Source organism: Phoca vitulina, unplaced genomic scaffold (genome assembly GCF_004348235.1).
Source record: "Phoca vitulina isolate PV1807 unplaced genomic scaffold, GSC_HSeal_1.0 scaffold2, whole genome shotgun sequence".
NCBI classification, from domain to species: domain Eukaryota; kingdom Metazoa; phylum Chordata; class Mammalia; order Carnivora; family Phocidae; genus Phoca; species Phoca vitulina.
The window spans coordinates 26,048,007-26,065,942 of NW_022589705.1; the positions used below are offsets into that span (position 1 = coordinate 26,048,007).

The 17,936-nt window shown below is 36.6% G+C and overlaps 1 protein-coding gene across 6 annotated transcripts in view; it reads left to right on the forward strand.

The window, feature by feature from the left end:
* Window positions 1–254: 254 nt before the first annotated feature.
* The window catches only part of HFM1 (helicase for meiosis 1), a 112,658-nt gene continuing 94,976 nt past the window's right edge, over window positions 255–17,936 (forward strand). For 2 of the 6 annotated variants that reach the window (XM_032423976.1, XM_032423995.1), the window contains exons 1-6: window positions 366–423; window positions 3,246–3,343; window positions 7,107–7,219; window positions 8,459–8,771; window positions 15,706–15,971; window positions 16,556–16,603. In XM_032423976.1, coding sequence (XP_032279867.1) covers window positions 3,273–3,343; window positions 7,107–7,219; window positions 8,459–8,771; window positions 15,706–15,971; window positions 16,556–16,603 — 811 coding nt within the window. In that variant the 5' untranslated portion in view covers window positions 366–423; window positions 3,246–3,272. Of the gene's footprint in view, window positions 278–358; window positions 424–544; window positions 633–3,245; window positions 3,344–7,106; window positions 7,220–8,458; window positions 8,772–15,705; window positions 15,972–16,555; window positions 16,604–17,936 lie in introns of those variants that run through there. The other 4 variants (XM_032423989.1, XM_032423984.1, XM_032424006.1 and 1 more) reach the window with 4 other exon arrangements.

Consider the following 17,936-nt stretch of genomic DNA (forward strand, 5'->3'; position numbering starts at 1 on the left):
AAATTCACAGGGCAAGTAGCATAGAAGTTACCAGGCGCTGGGGGAAGGATTAAGGGCTTTATTTAATGAAAATAGGCCACAGTATACTCGGAAAGCAATACATACAAACCTAATTAGCAACTTTTGGAGGAAAAAAGGTGAAGCGGGAAGGGAGAGGTCGGAGACCCCGCCGATCCATTGCTTGGAGCTCGCTTAGCCAGGCTGGGGGGGCGGGGGTGTCCTCGGAGGGGCCGGTGAATAGGCGCTCCGCTCCGAGAACTAGGAGTCCCGCTGCCGGGTGAGGAGGGGGGCCGGGCCGGACGTCTCGTGGGGGGAAGTTGGGACCGGAGACCGGGGATCCCGCGGGGAGGCGGGGACAGCCGACCTTCCGGGCGGTGGTCGAGCTTCGGCGCTGAGCTGCGGTCGGGAGGGCGGACGGGCGCGGTGAGTTGAGGACAGCTCGCCCCGGCCCGTGCCGCGCGGGTCCTCACAGCGTTTCTGTCAGAAGCGGGGCGAGGCCTGAGGCGCTCGGGGCGGGGCGGCCGCTCGCGCGGGTGGGGCTGGCGGGAGGACGGCGGCCCGCGGAGCTGACGGAGCTGGCTGACTCGGGTTTTGTTTTTGGCCGTTCCCGGACCCCTTGTGTTTATTTCTAGGTGTGTCTGGCTCCCTGAGCGATTGCAGGTGGGGCGTGCGTGTACTGTAACCACGTTGTTTCCCAGCGGTGGGAACGAGATGTCAGGGGAGGAGCGACCGGCCCAGCGCTCGGGGCGCGGGCCACATGCGGGTCCTGAAGGCTTCTCCCTTGCTCCTGGGAGTGTGGGGTGGGTTTTGCTTGGAATTCAGGTATTCCCCAGGAATCCGGAGGGTATTTTTGCCTCAGGCCCTGATTCGGTTCCCGACTTGCCCCGGGGTACCCTAGGGAAGGCGATGGAGATAGGCCCCGCCCCCCCGACCCTAGGGACAACCCCGCCCCCGTCCGAAGCTCGGAGACTAGGGGTATTTTGCTTATTTTTCTCTTACCGTGTCAAATTCCCTGCGGTCTTTGTGATGGTTTTTCGAGTGAATGTTGGTCTCGGCTTCCACTCACTACCGATTTCTGGCAAATCAATACTTTATATCTGGGTTTCGGCACTTTTGAAATAAGGAGTTTATTTCTGAGAGTACAAGTCGTAAGGAAGGACTAATAGATCAGAAAAATTTATATAATAAACATTATAGAAGATAAGAAAATGCTAAATTGTCACTAAGATAATTAGATAAAGCGCAGGCCATCTCAACAGACAAGAAATTATGTAGTCACACAGTTTTCTACTTAAATTCTGAGGTAGCAAAGCCATATAAAAGTGGTCCAATGAGTTTTAATTTTGAAAACTGTCTTTGTTGCTTAAAATTATATAGTTTTCCTAAGATGAGGAAGGGAACATTTTGTTTGTTACTTTTTAAAAAGTGATTTATTTATTTTGAGAGAGAGCCCCTGCCAGTGAAGGAAGGGGGCATGATGGAGGGGCAGAGAGAGAATCTCAAGCCGACTCCTCGCTGAGTGCGGAACACCACCTTCCATCTCAGGACCCTGAGATCAGGAGTCCAAATCAAGAGTCAGCGGCTTAGCCTACTGAGCCACCCAGGTGCCCCTATTTGTTACTTTTTGGATAGTATAACAACATGATTAGCATTTTCATTTATACTTTATCAGGTAATTATTTTCAAGTTCTGAAATTGTTTACTTAGATAAAGATGTTAAAGACTCCTTTAGCATATTTCTGAATGGCTCCCTTCTGTCTCTCACCCTGTTACGTTAGGTTTCTATTATTTAGTATAGTCAATTGTTTTAGACATTTATAGAACCATGCTAATATGTTTCAATTTCACCATTTCTTTTTGTTGGTGACTAAGTGATTAATAAATTAAAAAAAAAGAGGGCAATTAAGTTAAACAGATGGAAGGGAGAAAAACTCAATAACTAAAACAATGAAAATTCCTACAGCGTCTGGGTAACTAAGAACAGTCCTAAGATATACATAGATCCAGACCTCTTACCAGTAGTATTTTGTCAAGGGGTGCATGTAGAAACATTCCTCCCTCCCCCCACATACTCCCACGTGTATCTCATCCCCACATCAGGGAGGACTCAAAATTGAAGGGACATAATCTGACTTGATAGTATGGATTTCTCCACAAGATGGCACTCATATAGTTTCTTTGATTTTAGTTTCTATCCTAAGGAAAGATTTGCAATGTATTAACTATCACAGAATAAATAGAAATGTGACTTATGTTTTAGGATTTGTGCATCTATTTCTTGTTTTGTCATATAGAATTTTTTATCATGTTTCAGAATTTAGAAAAAAAATTGGGATGTAGTGTTGTTATGCAAGGGAAAGAATGGCAATGTGAATGGAACAATGGATGTGTCTGTAGAAATGGTTCTTCAGTCTCCTGTCAAACTTGAGGCTTTGTTCAGCCCTAGAATTTTATTATATTCTCATATGGCCAATGCTGAATGTTTTTATCCTTTATATTTAGATACCATCTATGAATGTAAAAACTGTCTTTTTAAAAAGGAATGTAAGCATTTCTATATACATGTTATGTAATATGAATGTAAACACACATATATATGTTAAACTTGCAAAATTTTTTTATTTTGGAAAAGTTCAAACATATGTACAAAATTGACAGGACATTATAATGAAGTCCATGTACCTATTATATAGCTTTAGCAATTATCAACTCATTGCCAGTCTTGTTTCATCAATATCCCTTTACCTCTCTCCATTTATTTTGAAGCAAACCTCTGTATATGTATCTGACATATTGTTAGAGACACACACATTCGTGATAAAATGCATTATCCTAAATCAAAAATAATGGTATGAACAAAGTATTAAGAGCCCAAAAGGAGTGATTAATTCTGCCTTGGAGAACAGGACAAACTCAGAGAAGCCTTTGAAGAAGAAATGACATTTGACCTATACATGAAGGATGTGTAGGGATCTGCCAGGTAGAGAATAAATGGAAGAAAACACATTCTAAGCAATGGTGCAGTATGAAGAGAGGGGTACAGATGTGAATATGCATGATTTAGTGGAGAAAAGAGAATAATGTATTTGAATATTGAGGCACTTTGGAGGAAGCTGCAGAAGATGCAGCTGGAAAGATAGTCTGTGGTTATTCTGGGAAATTAATGATTATAGTTTATGTATCCAGAAATATTTTTCTACAGCTTTATGAATAAAATATGAACTACTTTTTCTGTATTTTGGTAGATTTATGACATAATCCAGTCTTTAACAATGCTGAAATCAAATGACTCCTTGTTTTCTTTGGATACTTTGTTTTTTGAAAAGGAAGATGAAGCTGAAAAGTAAGTCTGCCTTAAAGAATGATAACAGAGTATATTGTTTTAGAGATTTTTTTATTTTTAAGGAGTTTTAATTTTCTCTCTAGAAATATACACATAAAAAATGAGGGATCAACAAAATGATGTTTCAGGTATATAGCTGGTAAACATGGAATTCAGATACAAGGGAGTAACTGAAGTTTAACATGTTAAATGTTATAACTTAAAAAATAGAGTAGACTCTTGCTTATTTGGCTTTCATTTATTTACATTTCTGGTTTGTTCAAATTATTTTTGGCCAAGGTAAATACTTGAAGTAATGGTCAAACAGTAGCCATGGACAAGGAGTGATGGCACCTTTTGGAAACAGAGTGGGCAGTGTGCCAAACACCGAGTGTGATGGGCAGATTCATTGTAGGCAGGAAGTAGGGGTGGAAATAAAGATGTGGCACCAGAGGAAGTAAGAACAGAGAATAATCCATTAAATACAGGTTTTTGGATTTTCATATGTAAATTGTTCTCAATTCTAAGTTTTCTATGTATTCTATTATATTATCTTTTTTTTTTAAGATTTTATTTTTAAGTAATCTCTACACCCAATGTGGGGCTCCAACTCACAAGCCCAGCTGGCAACCCTGTATTATCCTTTTTTTAAAAAAGGAAGCATTGAATAAAATATTTATTGCTTCATTAATTTTTTCATTCATTCAAATATTAATTCAGATATTGATTGAATGCATAAAGGGATATAAGAAGGATGAAACAGACTTTTACTTCAAAAGAACTTAAAATCTATTTGAGGAGATTAAGCACACGTATGGAAAGGTCATTAATAAATAACATAATTATGTAATTAATCATCCAGACTTGGATACTTTGAGAGTGAAAGAGTGCATCCAATTTGCACAACATGTGTTAATCAGGACTGGCCTGGGCAAATTGCAACATATGGTTGCCTTTCTAACAATACAGAGTTAAAAAAAGGTGTGAAGGAAATGATAAGCATACATTCATGCAATCAAATTTCAGATTTGGAGGGAGACCTGGTACAGACTGATCAGGTTAGGCTTATGGTAGTGGGGAGAGAGACTTCAGGAGACTTTGAAGGATATGATAATTTTAATAAGCAGAGAGAAGAGGCCATTTGAAGGCAGAGTTTAACAGCAAGAAAAAAGAATGGAGGTGGGACAATTCGCAGTACTTGTAGGAGATAGTGTATAGAGAAGTTTCCTGGAATAGAAGATTCATAAAGGAGAAACAGTGGGACATAAAATTAGAAAAGTAAACTGAGGATAGATTGTGGTGGATGTTAAGTGCCAGAATAAGGATCTTGGACGTGACTATGTGTTAAAAGCCATAGAACTGAATCAACAAACATTTATTGACTAATATGTCTAATTATGTAAAGCACTGTGCTAAGTATTATAGATATGAATGGAACTAGAAACAAACTCTTATGTGTTTATGATCTGGGGATGGTAGCAGACTGATCTATCATCAATCTTTCTATTATCTATATGTAATATATAATATATACATATTATCTACACACAGACACACAGTATAAGAGAACTGTGATAAATATTATAGGTTCAAATAGTACTTAAGAAGAGGGAAGGATTTAAGCTTGATTTTGAATGAACATAAGCTCTAGTGGCTAGAACAGTTCCTGGAAAATAGTTCTCAGTAAATAATTGTTGAATAGATTAATGAAGGAATGAAACAGTGGAACTTCTATAGGTAGATATAGGATAGGGTCATGTACAGTGGCAATCAGAGTAAAGGAAATATTTTTGAACAAAGATGAGAAGGGACAGAATGTATTATATATTTGGTATGCAAGTAGCTCACTTTGGCCTGGACTGTAAGGTAAGTAGTGTAGGAGAGTTAAAACTCTAAGGTAACGTAAGGCCATTTGGACGTTTGACATTGTTTGGAAGCCACTGAAGTATTTTGAATGGAATATAATTATGATGAAAACAATTCTAAATTAATGTGATAGGAGTGTGTAAAATATATTAGAGAAAGCCAGAGGCAGTGAGGCCAGTTAAGACGCTATTGTTCTTAACCAGACATAAATTGATTAGAGCTTTGATTGGAATAGTGACAGTGGAAATACAAGGAAATGAATTCAAGAATCATTATAAAGAAGATGCAGTAAGACCTGGTATATGTCTGGATATAGTAGGTAAAATATTATGCTATAATTTGAATTCTAGATGGCTGAGAGACTGATGACACCTCTGGAAAATAGGAAAATCGTTTTTATGGGGATGCTGAATAATAGAATTAGATGTGTGCTTTTTGTATCTTTTTTAGATTTCCTGAAATAGTCTCTGTGTAGAAGAGTTAATACTTCAGGCCTAAACTGCTGTTCTCGAAAAGGCCCTGCTTGTAAGAATGGCCCTTGGCTGGAGTGAGAACTTTAGGAAAGTTCCCACCATTAACTGATAGGAATGGCCCACTGCCTTAACTGTTTATACAGATAATATGGTTTATGCTGAATATCTGCTTTTCTTTTGGGAATCTAGAATTTAGGTATGGGCTAGACAGGGGATGCCTACATGATTAGTCCCCAGTAAAAACCCTGGGCATTGAGTTTCTAATGAGCTCCCTCATTGACAACACTTCACACATGTTGTTACAGCTTCTTGCTGAGGGAATTAAAGATGTCCTGTGTTACTGTACTGGGAGAGGATTTTTGGAAGCTTGTGCCTGGTTTCCCCTGGACTTTGCCTCATAGTCACAAATAGGACTATATGTTGAGTCCTTTGAATCAGCCCAGGGAATCATCAGCTCTGGGGGTGATCTTGGGGACCCTTTGACAGTCCCAAATTTCAAATGCTTTGGCCTATTATCAGACAGTCTGTCAGACATTGTCAAATAATGTGTTGTAGATTTTTGATTTGGAAAACATAGCTGTAGTAGCTATGAGTTATGTGCTACGAAAGGCAGTAAAGTAAAAGACTGGGTCTCTCACTTTCCAGAGTTTAAAATCTTAAATGAAGAGATTAAAAAACAAATCATAAAATCCTTGCCACTTGGCATAGACAGTGTATGTGGGGCTCTTCTTAAGTTTACTTCCTGTCACCTAATACTTATCTTTTTGTTCTAATGAAGGGCAAATCAATTTTCATTGAAAAGGAAACATTAAAACATTATATGTTAATAGGATCATAGCTGAAAGATAAGGAGAGGTAGTTCACAATGCCAACAGGGTGGCAAAATTCTCAACAACTACTCTAAGTTTACAAAGTGTCAGTTTCAACTGGTTTCTTGGATTTTCTGTGGTTTGTAGGTGGTTCTGGATCAAGAGTATTTGGGTTAGGACATTAATTTGTAATAATGTTTTAGGAATACTCTAGAGAATACCAGTAGTGGTGTCATTTACACACTGATGACCCATGATTAGTTGTGAGATGTGTCATAAGTAATTTGTTACTTGTGCTAGTAAAGATGCTAATGTTTCAGAATGATTTACTACCTTTTTTTATATTGTAGCAGATTTAAGATTCTTGTCACAAGTGTTTGAATTGGAGAAAAAGAGACGGAGTTATAGCCATTATTTAGGTAGCATATTTCACATAGCAGTGTCATTAATCCTATGACACACAAGGGAAAAAAGATTGAGAACACTGCTGTGTATAGAGATACATCAAAGTCACCATAGAAAATTAATTTATAGGATGTTTATCTAAGAGTCTATAATTGAGTAATGTTTAATTAATAAATATTTTCTGATGTAACTTTATTAACATATATATTCACCCTTTTATATTTTATATAGCTATCCAGACAATGAAAAATCATTGGATTGGTTTCTCCCACCTGCTCCGTTGATTTCAGAAATTCCAGATACTCAGGCATTAGAGGAGGAAATAGGAAGTCATAAACTGTTAGGTAAACTATCACATATTTGTTATGAAGTTAAACCCGTGCAGCTCATGTTAATGTAAAAAATCTAGTAACACATTAAAGTGTTAATTCCTTTATTTTAATGGAATAAAATGATAGAGATTTATTTTACTCAAAATAGTGCTCACCAAATCTTAAAATCAAAAACATTTTTCCTCTCCATACATACATACACATACATAAGCATACTATATGTATACAGTACACTATTACAAACACGTTCTATTGTTGTATGAATTTGTTTCCTCTTATTATTAAAATTGTCATTGCCATTTAGTTTTTGTCTTGCCTTTTACTAAAGGTAGGATCCCCTGGCTTAGGAAACCACATTCCTAAAAAAAACAAGGGGCAGAATATTATATATAGTTTGGTACCATTTTTATGAAGTTAAAGACAAGCACATTCAAACAATCTATGTGATCTTATGTGATATTGTTGATAAAATTTTGATTTTTAAATTTGGTGGTAATTCACGTATGTTATCTTATTAAACTTTGTAATTTGTATGTATTTTATTCATGAAAATATGCATTATTTATATTCTCGTATATACCAAATAATATATAGAATACACAAGCTTATATACACTATATATATATATATGTATATACATAGATGGTAAAACAAATTTAAGCCCTAACAAGAGCTCCAGATTCCTCCCAACCTCTCAAAGCTGCTTATAAAGTCTCTGTAAAGAAACCTTTAAAATTTTGTCACCCTGATGAAAGCATTCTTTTATCTTGATTTTAGAAGCAATATTATAAAGTTAAAAGCATTGTATCATATATTTTAATACTGAATCAAATTGAGTAACATTTTGTATGATTGGTCATTGTATTTCTGTGTGTAAATTGGTTATATAAATTTTCAAATCCTAATTGTATAATTATATCATTTGTAGTAGATAAAATACTTAAAAGGTATGATTATGGTTATTTCTGTGGGTCAGAAATTAAACCTATTTTATGATGTAGGTTTTATATAAATTTCAATAATTCTTAATTAATTCGAGTGCCCTTCACTGATACAATGTACAATAGCAGTACCAATCACCTATAGTTCAAAACCGTATATGGTGTTACAGATTATCTTGTTATTGTATGAATAACTTTCATGTTTACCTAGGTAAACTGTTTTGAAAATATTTATTAAATTTTTCATGGTCATTTTGAAAATTTATTTTCGTGGAGAATATATATTAATTAATATATTCCATTTTTGTAGGTCAGGAAGAGAGGCCAAAAATGTTACCATCAAATTTAAAGATAACTAATGAAAACACAAATTATATTTCACGAACACAAAAATTCCAATTTGCCTTTTCCTCAAATAAATATGAAGCAGGTGATCTGAATTTAGGAGGAGCAGGTAACAATGACTTATCACATGTTCCTGGCAAGCTGACATATGGTTCTTCTCAGAAATACAAAAATCACATTGGCAGTGAGATAGCATCTGAGAACAGTATTCCAGATAATACAAAATTAGTTAATTTTGCAGAAGATAAAGGAGAGAGCATATCAGCCTTCCGAAAAAGGTAATTAATTAAATGAAATACAGAATATTCAGTGATAAAGTTGAATATTTATGGTATGTCTAACTGTATGAAGTATGATAGAATCTAATGAGAAAAACATCAACAACAAATAAGGTTTACTATATACCAGATGCTCTGTTAACTCTGGGATTCTAGTCATAGGTTCTTGCCTTCAGAGAGCTACAACTTAATGGGGGAATGACAACTAAAAATAATTGATTAAATACTTTATAGTACAACAATTACTTTGATGAAGTATATAGAGCAAAGGGTCTCAAACTTTTCAAACTTTTTATTGTCAGAACCCTTTACACTTAAAAATTATTGAGGACTCCCAACAGTTTTTGTGTATGTGGGTTATGTCTATCAATATTAGAAATCAAAACTGAGGGGCACCTTGGTGGCTCAGTGGATTAAGCGTCTTCCTTCAGCTCAGGTCATGATCCCAGGGTCTTGGGATTGAGCCCCACATCAGGCTCTCTGCTCGACAGAGAGCCTGCTTCTCCCTCTCCCTCTGCTTCTCCCCTTGCTTGTGCTCTTTATCTCTCTCTGTCAAATAAATAAATAAAATCTTAAAAAAAAAATAAAAACTGAAAAAATTTAGAAAGCAAACAATGCTTTAGTAATATTATGAAAATTGTTTTGATCCTACGAACTCTCTGAAAGAGTCTCAACCATCCTTTGAGAATTGCTATTACAACATATCACATGGGGACCTAATCTGTTCTGGAGCATCAGGGAGGGCTTTCCTGAAGAAATGGTATTTAAACTTAGCCTTGGGGCGCCTGGGGTCTGCCTTCAGTTCAGGTCATGATCCCAGCGTCCCAGGATCGAGTCCTACATCAGGCTCCCTGCTCAGTGGGGAGTTTGCTTCTCTCTCTGACCCTCCACCCTCTTGTGCTTTTTCTCTCTCATGCTCTTTCTCTCACAAATAAATAAATAAAATCTTTAAAAAAAAAAAACCACACAAAAAACTTAACCTTAAGGAGGAATAGAATTAAACTAAGGACAAATAAAGGAGTGTTCCAGGCGGAAGGAATAGTAAGTGCAAAAGACCTAAAGTAGCACAGAGCTTGGCCTATTCCTAGAAATTTTCCTTTTGTGTAAAATCAGAGAGAATGTGGAGAGGTAAGGTTTGGAGAGGTCATGTCATTCAGAATCATGTAGGCCATGATGAACTTTGTGCTTTTTCTTAAGGCACTGTTCTTTGTGGCCTGTGGACCCACTGTATTAGAATCACCTGGAGTACTTGTTAGAAATTTGGATTCCTGGGTCCTACCTTAGGTCTGTTGAATCATAGTCTAGATAAAGATGGGGAGGGGACCCAGGAATTGTCATTTTTAACAATTTTTCTAGATGATTGTTATGCACACTCAAGTTTGAGAGCTAGTGTTCTAAGGTTCTGCATTTTAAGTAGAGGAGTAAAATTATATATTTTTTAATTCAAAGTCCATTTTGGCATCAGTAAGATGAGTTAGAAGGAGCTAAAATACATTGTGAAAGGTCACTTAGAAGGTTTTTTTATTAATCTAGGTGAGAGAGAATGGGAGACTGATGTAGCAGACTGTGGTAGCAGAAATGAGAGAGTTCAGAGTGATTTATGAGATAGAATCCCATAGGACCTAAATGATTATTAGATATGACACCTGATCCCTAGTTTTCTGACTTGAGCCAGAATGACATCCAAAGACATGTTGAGTTTGAGTACCTATAAATTGTCCAAATAGAGAATTGGATGTATGGGTTTAAAGATTCAGAAGAGATCTAATTGATAGATTTTCTCTGTGACATAAGAAGTGAGGTCATTTGTGGAGTTTGAGGGAAAAGGTGGGGGTATTGAGCAAGTATGAGAAGAGTGGAAGAGATTATAGAAAATGGAAAGCAATCCAGTTAGAATAATGGTAGGACTGTTGGGCACTCTAAAGGGCCCAGTTGAGGTTGATGTCCATTAATTTTTTTATAACAGTTCTATTAAGATACTACTCGGGGTGTCTGGGTGGCTCAGTCAGTTAAGGGTCCAACTCTTGGTTTTGGCTCAGGTCATGATTTCAGGGTCATGAGATTGAGCCCTGCATGGGGCTTCTTGCTCAGCATGGAGTTTGCTTGAAATTCTCTCCCTCTTCCTCCCCCTCTGCCCCTCCCCCTGCTTACACTCATTCTCTCAAACAATAAAAAAAAGAGATATAACACATATAAAATTCACTCTTCTAAAAAAATAAAAAAACAAATAAAAATAAAATTCACTCTTCTGAAGTGTAAAATTCCATTGGTTTTTAGAATATTCAGAGTTGTGTAATCATCACTACTATCTAATTTTAAAACATTTTCATCTCTCCAAAAGAAACTCTATATTCACTATTGATCACTCCCCTTTTCCAACTCCTCATTCTCCTCCCCTCTCCCCAGCCCCTGGCAACCGCTAATCTTTCTGTTTCTATGGATTTACCTATTCTAGACTTTCATATAAGTGGAATCATATAATGTCTGGCCTTTTATGTCTGTCTTCTTTCACTTAGCATGATGTTTTCAAGGTTTATCCATATTATGTCGTGTATCAATACTTCATTCTTTTTATGGTCAAATAATATTCCATTGAGTGGACAATACAACATTTTGTTTATCCATCTATTAATTGTTGGGCATTTGAATTGTGCCCACTTTTTGGCTATTATTAATAATGTTGCTGTGAACATTCATGTACAAGTTTTTGTGTGAATATATTTTTTAAATTCTTTTGGAGTTATACCTAGAATTGGAATTCCTGGGTCATATGGTAACTATATAGTTAACTTTTTTGAGAAACTGCCAAATTATTTTCCAAAATAACTGCACCACCTCATAATCCTACAAGCAAAATGTGAGGGTTCCAATTTCTCTACATCCTTGTCAGTAGTTGTTATTGTTCATCTTTTTTATTGTAGCCATCCCAGTGGGTCTGAAGTGGATATGATTAGCATTTCCCTAATGACTTATGATATTGGGCATCTTTTCATGTAATTATTGGCTAGTTGTGTATTACCTTCGGAGTAATGTCTGTTCAAATCCTTTGCCTGTTTTTTAATTGGGTTTTCTGTCTTTTTATTGTTGAGTTGTAAGAGTTCTTTATATGTTCTGATAAAAGTCTCTTATCAGCCGTATGATTTGCTAATATTTCTCCCATTCTCTGTGTTGTTTTTCACTTTTTTGATAATGTCCTTAGCAGCACAAAAGTTTTAAATTTTGATGAGGTCCAGTTTATCTAATTTTTCTTTTGTTTCTTGGGCTTTTGGTGTCATATCCAAGAAATTATTGCTTAATCCAAGGTTGTATAAAGATTTATTACTGCATTTTCTTATAAGATTTATATTGTTTTAGCTCTTATATTTAGGTCTGTGATCTATTTTTTTAAGGATTTTATATATTTATTTATTTTAGAGAGAGAGAGTGCACAAGTTGGGGGCGGGGCGGAGCAGAGGGAGAGGGACAAGCAGACTCCATGCTGAGTGCAGAGCCTGACAGGGGCTTGATCCCAGGATCCTGAGATCATGACCTGAGCCAAAATCAAGAGTCTGATGGTCAACCGACTGAGCCACATAGGCACCCCTGTTAACCTTTGAAGCTCTCTGAACCCCCTGTCATATAGGGGTTTTTCCTTCATGGTAGTTTCATTAGGTAGGCATGATTGATTAAATCATTGGCCATTGGTGATTGAACTCAATCTCCATTCCTCTTTCTACCTTGGATGTCACAAATGAAGCTGAAAGTTCAACCTTCTCTAATTAGGGTTTATTTTTTTCTGGCAGTTAACCCCCATCCTGGACTATATAGGGGTCCTACAAGAGTCACTTCATTAGCATAAATTCAGGTATGATTGAAAGAGGTTTGTCATGAATAACAAAAGATGCTTTTTATCACTACTATCACACAGGAAATTCCAAGGGTTTTAGGAGCTCTGTGCCAGGTACTGGGAACAAAGACCAAATGTATATTTCCTATTATACTAACTAGGAATTTATCTACTAAATAAAGGTTTATTTCTGGACTCTCAATTCTATTCCATTGACCAATATATCTCCCCTTATGCTTTGCATAAGTACATATCCCACACTGTCTTGATTGCTGTAGCTTTGTTGTAAAGTTTTAAATTAGAATGTGTGAGTCCTCCAGTTTTGTTCCTTTTTTCAAGATTTTTTTTTTTGGCTTCTCTGGGTTCTTTGCATTTTCATATGAATGTTATGATAAACTGGTAAATTTCTGCAAAGAAGCCAGCTGTGATTTTGATGGGGATGGTGTCGAATCTGTAGATCAACTTGAGGAGTATTGCCATCTTAATACCATTAAGTCTTCTAATCTATGAACATGGGATATCTTTCCATTTGTTTAGATTTTCTTTAATTTCTTTCAATGATGTTAGATTTTCAGTGGACAAGTCAAACTTATTTTGTTAAGTTTATTTCTAAGTATTTTATTCTTTTTGATGCTTTTATAAATGTAATTAAAAATTTTTTTCAGATTGTACATTGCAAGTGTATAGACATCAGCAATTGATTTTGGTATATGATCTTGTGTCTGCAATCTTGCTGATGATGACTCTCAATTTATTGTTCAGAGTGTTGTATCATCTACCTAACTGCTTTTTCCAGTAGTGTTCCCCTGCCTGGCTGCAACTATTTTAAAAAGTAGATAGATTCATATAGGATTGAGGTTTTGCAAGATAAGGATGTTAAAAGGATAAAGAGGAATTGGAGTTTAGAATACTAGTAAAAGAGTGGTCAAAAAGATAGTCCATGGGATCTAAGTCCATTAAAGGTAGATAAGAAAAGAGAAGGGAAGATAGTTTGGGAGAAAATAAAGAGGTTCATTACAGTAAATTTGTTTTTTGACCTCATTGGTAACTTGTGTAAACAAGCTATAAGGATAAGAGGCTGTGGTCAGAGAATGATATATTGGAATGATTGATTTGAGAGGAGGAGGAGTTCTAGATAATGACAGTGTTTAAGATGAGAGAATAGGTGAATGAGATTGTTTGAAGGAGAAAGCCACTGTAGATGAATGCCTAAAAAATGGACGGGAGGAGGATTTTGAACAGCTCATGTTCAATATGTGAAGTTGAAGTAATGCAGAGATGGCTGAATTTGGAATTGAGAGGAAAAGATTCTAAAGTGACCAGAAGTTGATATGTGATATATGCCATGAGGAGGGTTACAAGGTGCTTTAACTAGTCGGCACAGATACTTCTATAAGAGAACGGAAGAATAACGATGTAGATTTGGGTTGGAGAAGGCACAGACTCAATCCTCAAGTACATTGGATGTGGAAAAATTAACAATTTCTACTTAAGTTTAAGAAGCAAGAGTTTTTTAGGGCAATGCAATATTTTTGTTAAGACCAGGAAGTAACTATAACAATCAGTGAAGAAGTTGAGGACATAGGGGAGTTTATGGAGTGGGAGTTCCAGAGGAACTAGGAAGAATCTGAGGTCCAGAGAATTTAGGTAACTAGCACATGGATAATATTATTATAGTTCACAAAACTTATTTCAAACTCTGAAGTCACACAGCTAGAAAGTAGAGAAGCTTTGGATTTAAACCCAGGTTTGTCTGTTTCCAAAGGCCATGCTTTTAACCTATATGACAGCATATAGCAAGGAGTCATCCTGTGGCATAAGTTGTTTTTCTTGTCCTCAATACCATTTCATAATCAGATTCTACTATATTATCCAAGGCTAATCATCTGCTTTTGAATTTTCTGAAAGATAGAACTGCTGGCATTGGAGAATGCAACCCTACAGTTTGTTCTAAAGTGTATTTCTCATTCTATAGTGTTTTTAAAGACTCCTGCTTTCTTATATAGAAACATGTCATTAAAAATTAATAGTAAAAATAATTAAGAAAGTGTTCTGTATTTGCACAATACTTGTTTGGATGTCATTTCTTACAGAATTCTTTAAGACTGATATCTTCTGTCATCCCTATTACTTATTTTGTAAGACACAAGTGTTGTATTAGGAACTTTATTTTTTTTTTTAATTTGTTTTTTTGAGGGGGGGCGAGAGTGCGCACATCCATATGTGCACAAGCGGGGTTGGGGAGGGGCAGAGGGAGAGGGAGAGAGAGAATCTTAAGCAAACTCCATACCCTACATGGGGCTTGATCCAAGGACCCTGAGATCATGACCTGAGCCTAAATCAAGAGTTGGACGCTTAAACGACTGAGCCACCCAGGCACCCCTGTATTAGGAACTTTAATGGTCACTTCATCCCTTAAGGCTAGGGTGAACAAATTAGTCTGATGGGTTGTCTTTTGATCAGTTGAATATAATAAATTGCAATCCTAAAGAGGGCCTGTGTTTTCTAGAACTTTGCAAAGAAAATACTTCTTTGCAAAGTGTTCTTCTTGACATCTATACTTATTTAGTATTTCTTATACTAAAGTGATTATTGAATAATGTTTGGGAGGTTGATGCTATTACTGACAAGATGCCACAATACCTGTCTACATGGGCCTCTCCATATAGTTGCCTGTGTATTCTCATGATAGAGTGGCTAGCTCTTCTCTAAGTGTGAATGATCCAAGAGGCCATGCAGAAGTGACAGTATCTTTTATGACCTTCCCTTGGAAGTCATACACTGTACTACCTCGATACTCTGCTAGTCATATAATTCTGTCCTGACTCAAAGTCCTAATTTGAAAAGGGTGTGAATAGCAGGAGACAGGTATCATTGGGGTTGTCTTGGAGGTTGGATTCTACAAATGGGTTTGAGTTTCTGAAAAGTGAAAAGACATAATTCAGTGGTAAATTCGTCAAATCATATTTTAAGGGAATGCTTAAATTTTATATTTGAATAAACCACAATCTATGGGCATTTTTAAAGGGACCGATTTTATGCTAGTTTTTCCCATTCTACACAGCTCTTACAAGTGCAAACATGTTTTGTTTTGTTTTGTTTTTGCAGATTATTTAAAATATCTGACAATATACATGAGGGTGTTACCTCTAATGACAGTACAAACTTGGACTCTCCTATTGGCTCAGTGAAAATTGCCCCAACAGAAATGAACAAAGGGGAATCATGGAAATGTAGCAGTAGTAAGCAGAAACATCAATATTCAGACATTAACATGTTTACAGCAAGCAATACTTTTTCTGCTTCTGAACTCAGAGAAGACGTATTCAAAGCACCAACTTTTTCAGTTGCATCCCAGCCTCATGAAGTTCAAGGTTAGTTCCTTGCTTTTTCAGTTGGTTTTATAACAAAACAAACTAGTCTGTATTTCTCAGCATAAGGAAGAGTTAAAAAAATAATAAATTTGAGTAGATTATCTGTGTGCAGTTTCTGCATTTCTTGATCATATTGCATTTTAAGATTTTATTTATTTATTTGACAGAGAGACAGCGAGAGAGGGAACACAAGTTGGGGGAGCGGGAGAGGTAGAAGCAGACTTCCTGCCGAGCAGAGAGCTCGATGCGGGGCTCTATCCCAGGACCCTGGGATCATGACCTGAGCCAAAGGCAGACGCTTAACTGACTGAGCCACCCAGGTGCCCCGATCATATTGCATTTTTTAAACTATGGTCTAGGGTGCCTGGCTGACTTAGTTGGTAGAGCATGTGACTCTTGGTGTCAGGGTTGTGAGTTCAAGCCCTGTGTTGGGCGTGGAGCCTACTTAGAAAAATAAAAAATGAAATAAACCATGATCTAATATTTAAGTGTGCTCTTAATAGAAAGTTATGCTAGTTTTATTGAAGCAGTTTGTATGGAAGAGATTAAAAATACCTATATAAATATGTAGAATTTTTTTTTAGGGGTAACAGAAAATGATTTAGATTCCTTGAAGGCTGTCACAGAAATCCGTATCCTTTAAATTATTTTACTACAGCAACTTTATATTTGAATTCATAATTTGTAAGCATGTTATTTCATTGTGTCTATGTTTATTTTACTGACAAAGAAAAAGAAGGAAAAGTGAATCTTTTGGGTCATGTAAGAGACCCAGTGTGTGTGAGAATCAGTGCTGTTCAAAGTGTGGTCTGCAGACTGGTGCCAGTTTGTGAACTGCTTGTTACCAGTTTGTGACAAGATAAGTATAGAAATGAGATTTGTATTATTGGCTGAATTCTGAGCATATTTACTTAGATACAGATAATTTCTTACACTTTGGGTAAGGATAGCATATTGGGATAAACATGGATAGGGGAAATGAATGAGAATGGGACATTCTGTGGATTGGGGATATTTTTACAAATCTAGCATTTTTTGAATGAAATTTGCAGCTTATACCTATGATCTGATTTACATGTCTGGGCATTTCCAATATAAATATTTTGAGTACATATATGTGTTCTGGAGGTAACATCCTCTTTGCTTTTTTGATACTTCATGTATGTCTATAACAGTGTACTTACTGTTTTTTATTATAATCCAGCAACTGTGACTATTATGTGACCGTTTCCCTAGGACCTATGAACTCCTTGAAGGGAAGGGTCATCCCTTATTTATCCGTCTCCAAATACACTGAAAGGCAGGTAAAGGAAGTTGTTCTGGCAAAAGAGTAGCCATGAGCCAGGATGAGGGTAAAATAGTGTGGAATATGTTAGAAAGAACAAGCATTCCAGTTTGGCTGAAATAAAAGCTATGATTACAGGAGTAGTAGGACATAATGATTGAAAGGTATCTTAGGATCAGGTTATTTAATGCCATGAATACTAAGGTCAAGAGGTTTTGTTTTTTTTTGTTTTTTGTTTTTGTTTTTTAATTTATTAAGCAATGAGGAGAAACCATGCAGTATTTTGATCAAGTCAAGTTATATCATCAAAACCATGCTTTAGGAATATGGAATTAATGACTCAAAGCTGGGTAAGGCTCTAGACTCCACAAAAGTTATCGTCCATTTGGCAAAACAGAAAATGAATTCCTCCTGAGCTGGAGGAATCTAGGGGAGAATTATTCTAATCCTGGGTAGTCAGGGGACTGAGACCATTCTGAGGTATGGTTAGAAAATATTTGCCTGACCAATCATGAAAATTTGCCTCCAATGCAGATAACTAAGTTAGAATGGGGGAAGGGAACAATAAAGGGTTATACATGATGATATCATACCTTCAGATGTGGTCAGCTTTTAGTGCTTCTGTTCAGCATGATGTCTCAATCCTGCTGTGCTTTCTTCTCTCTGGTGATCTAAATATG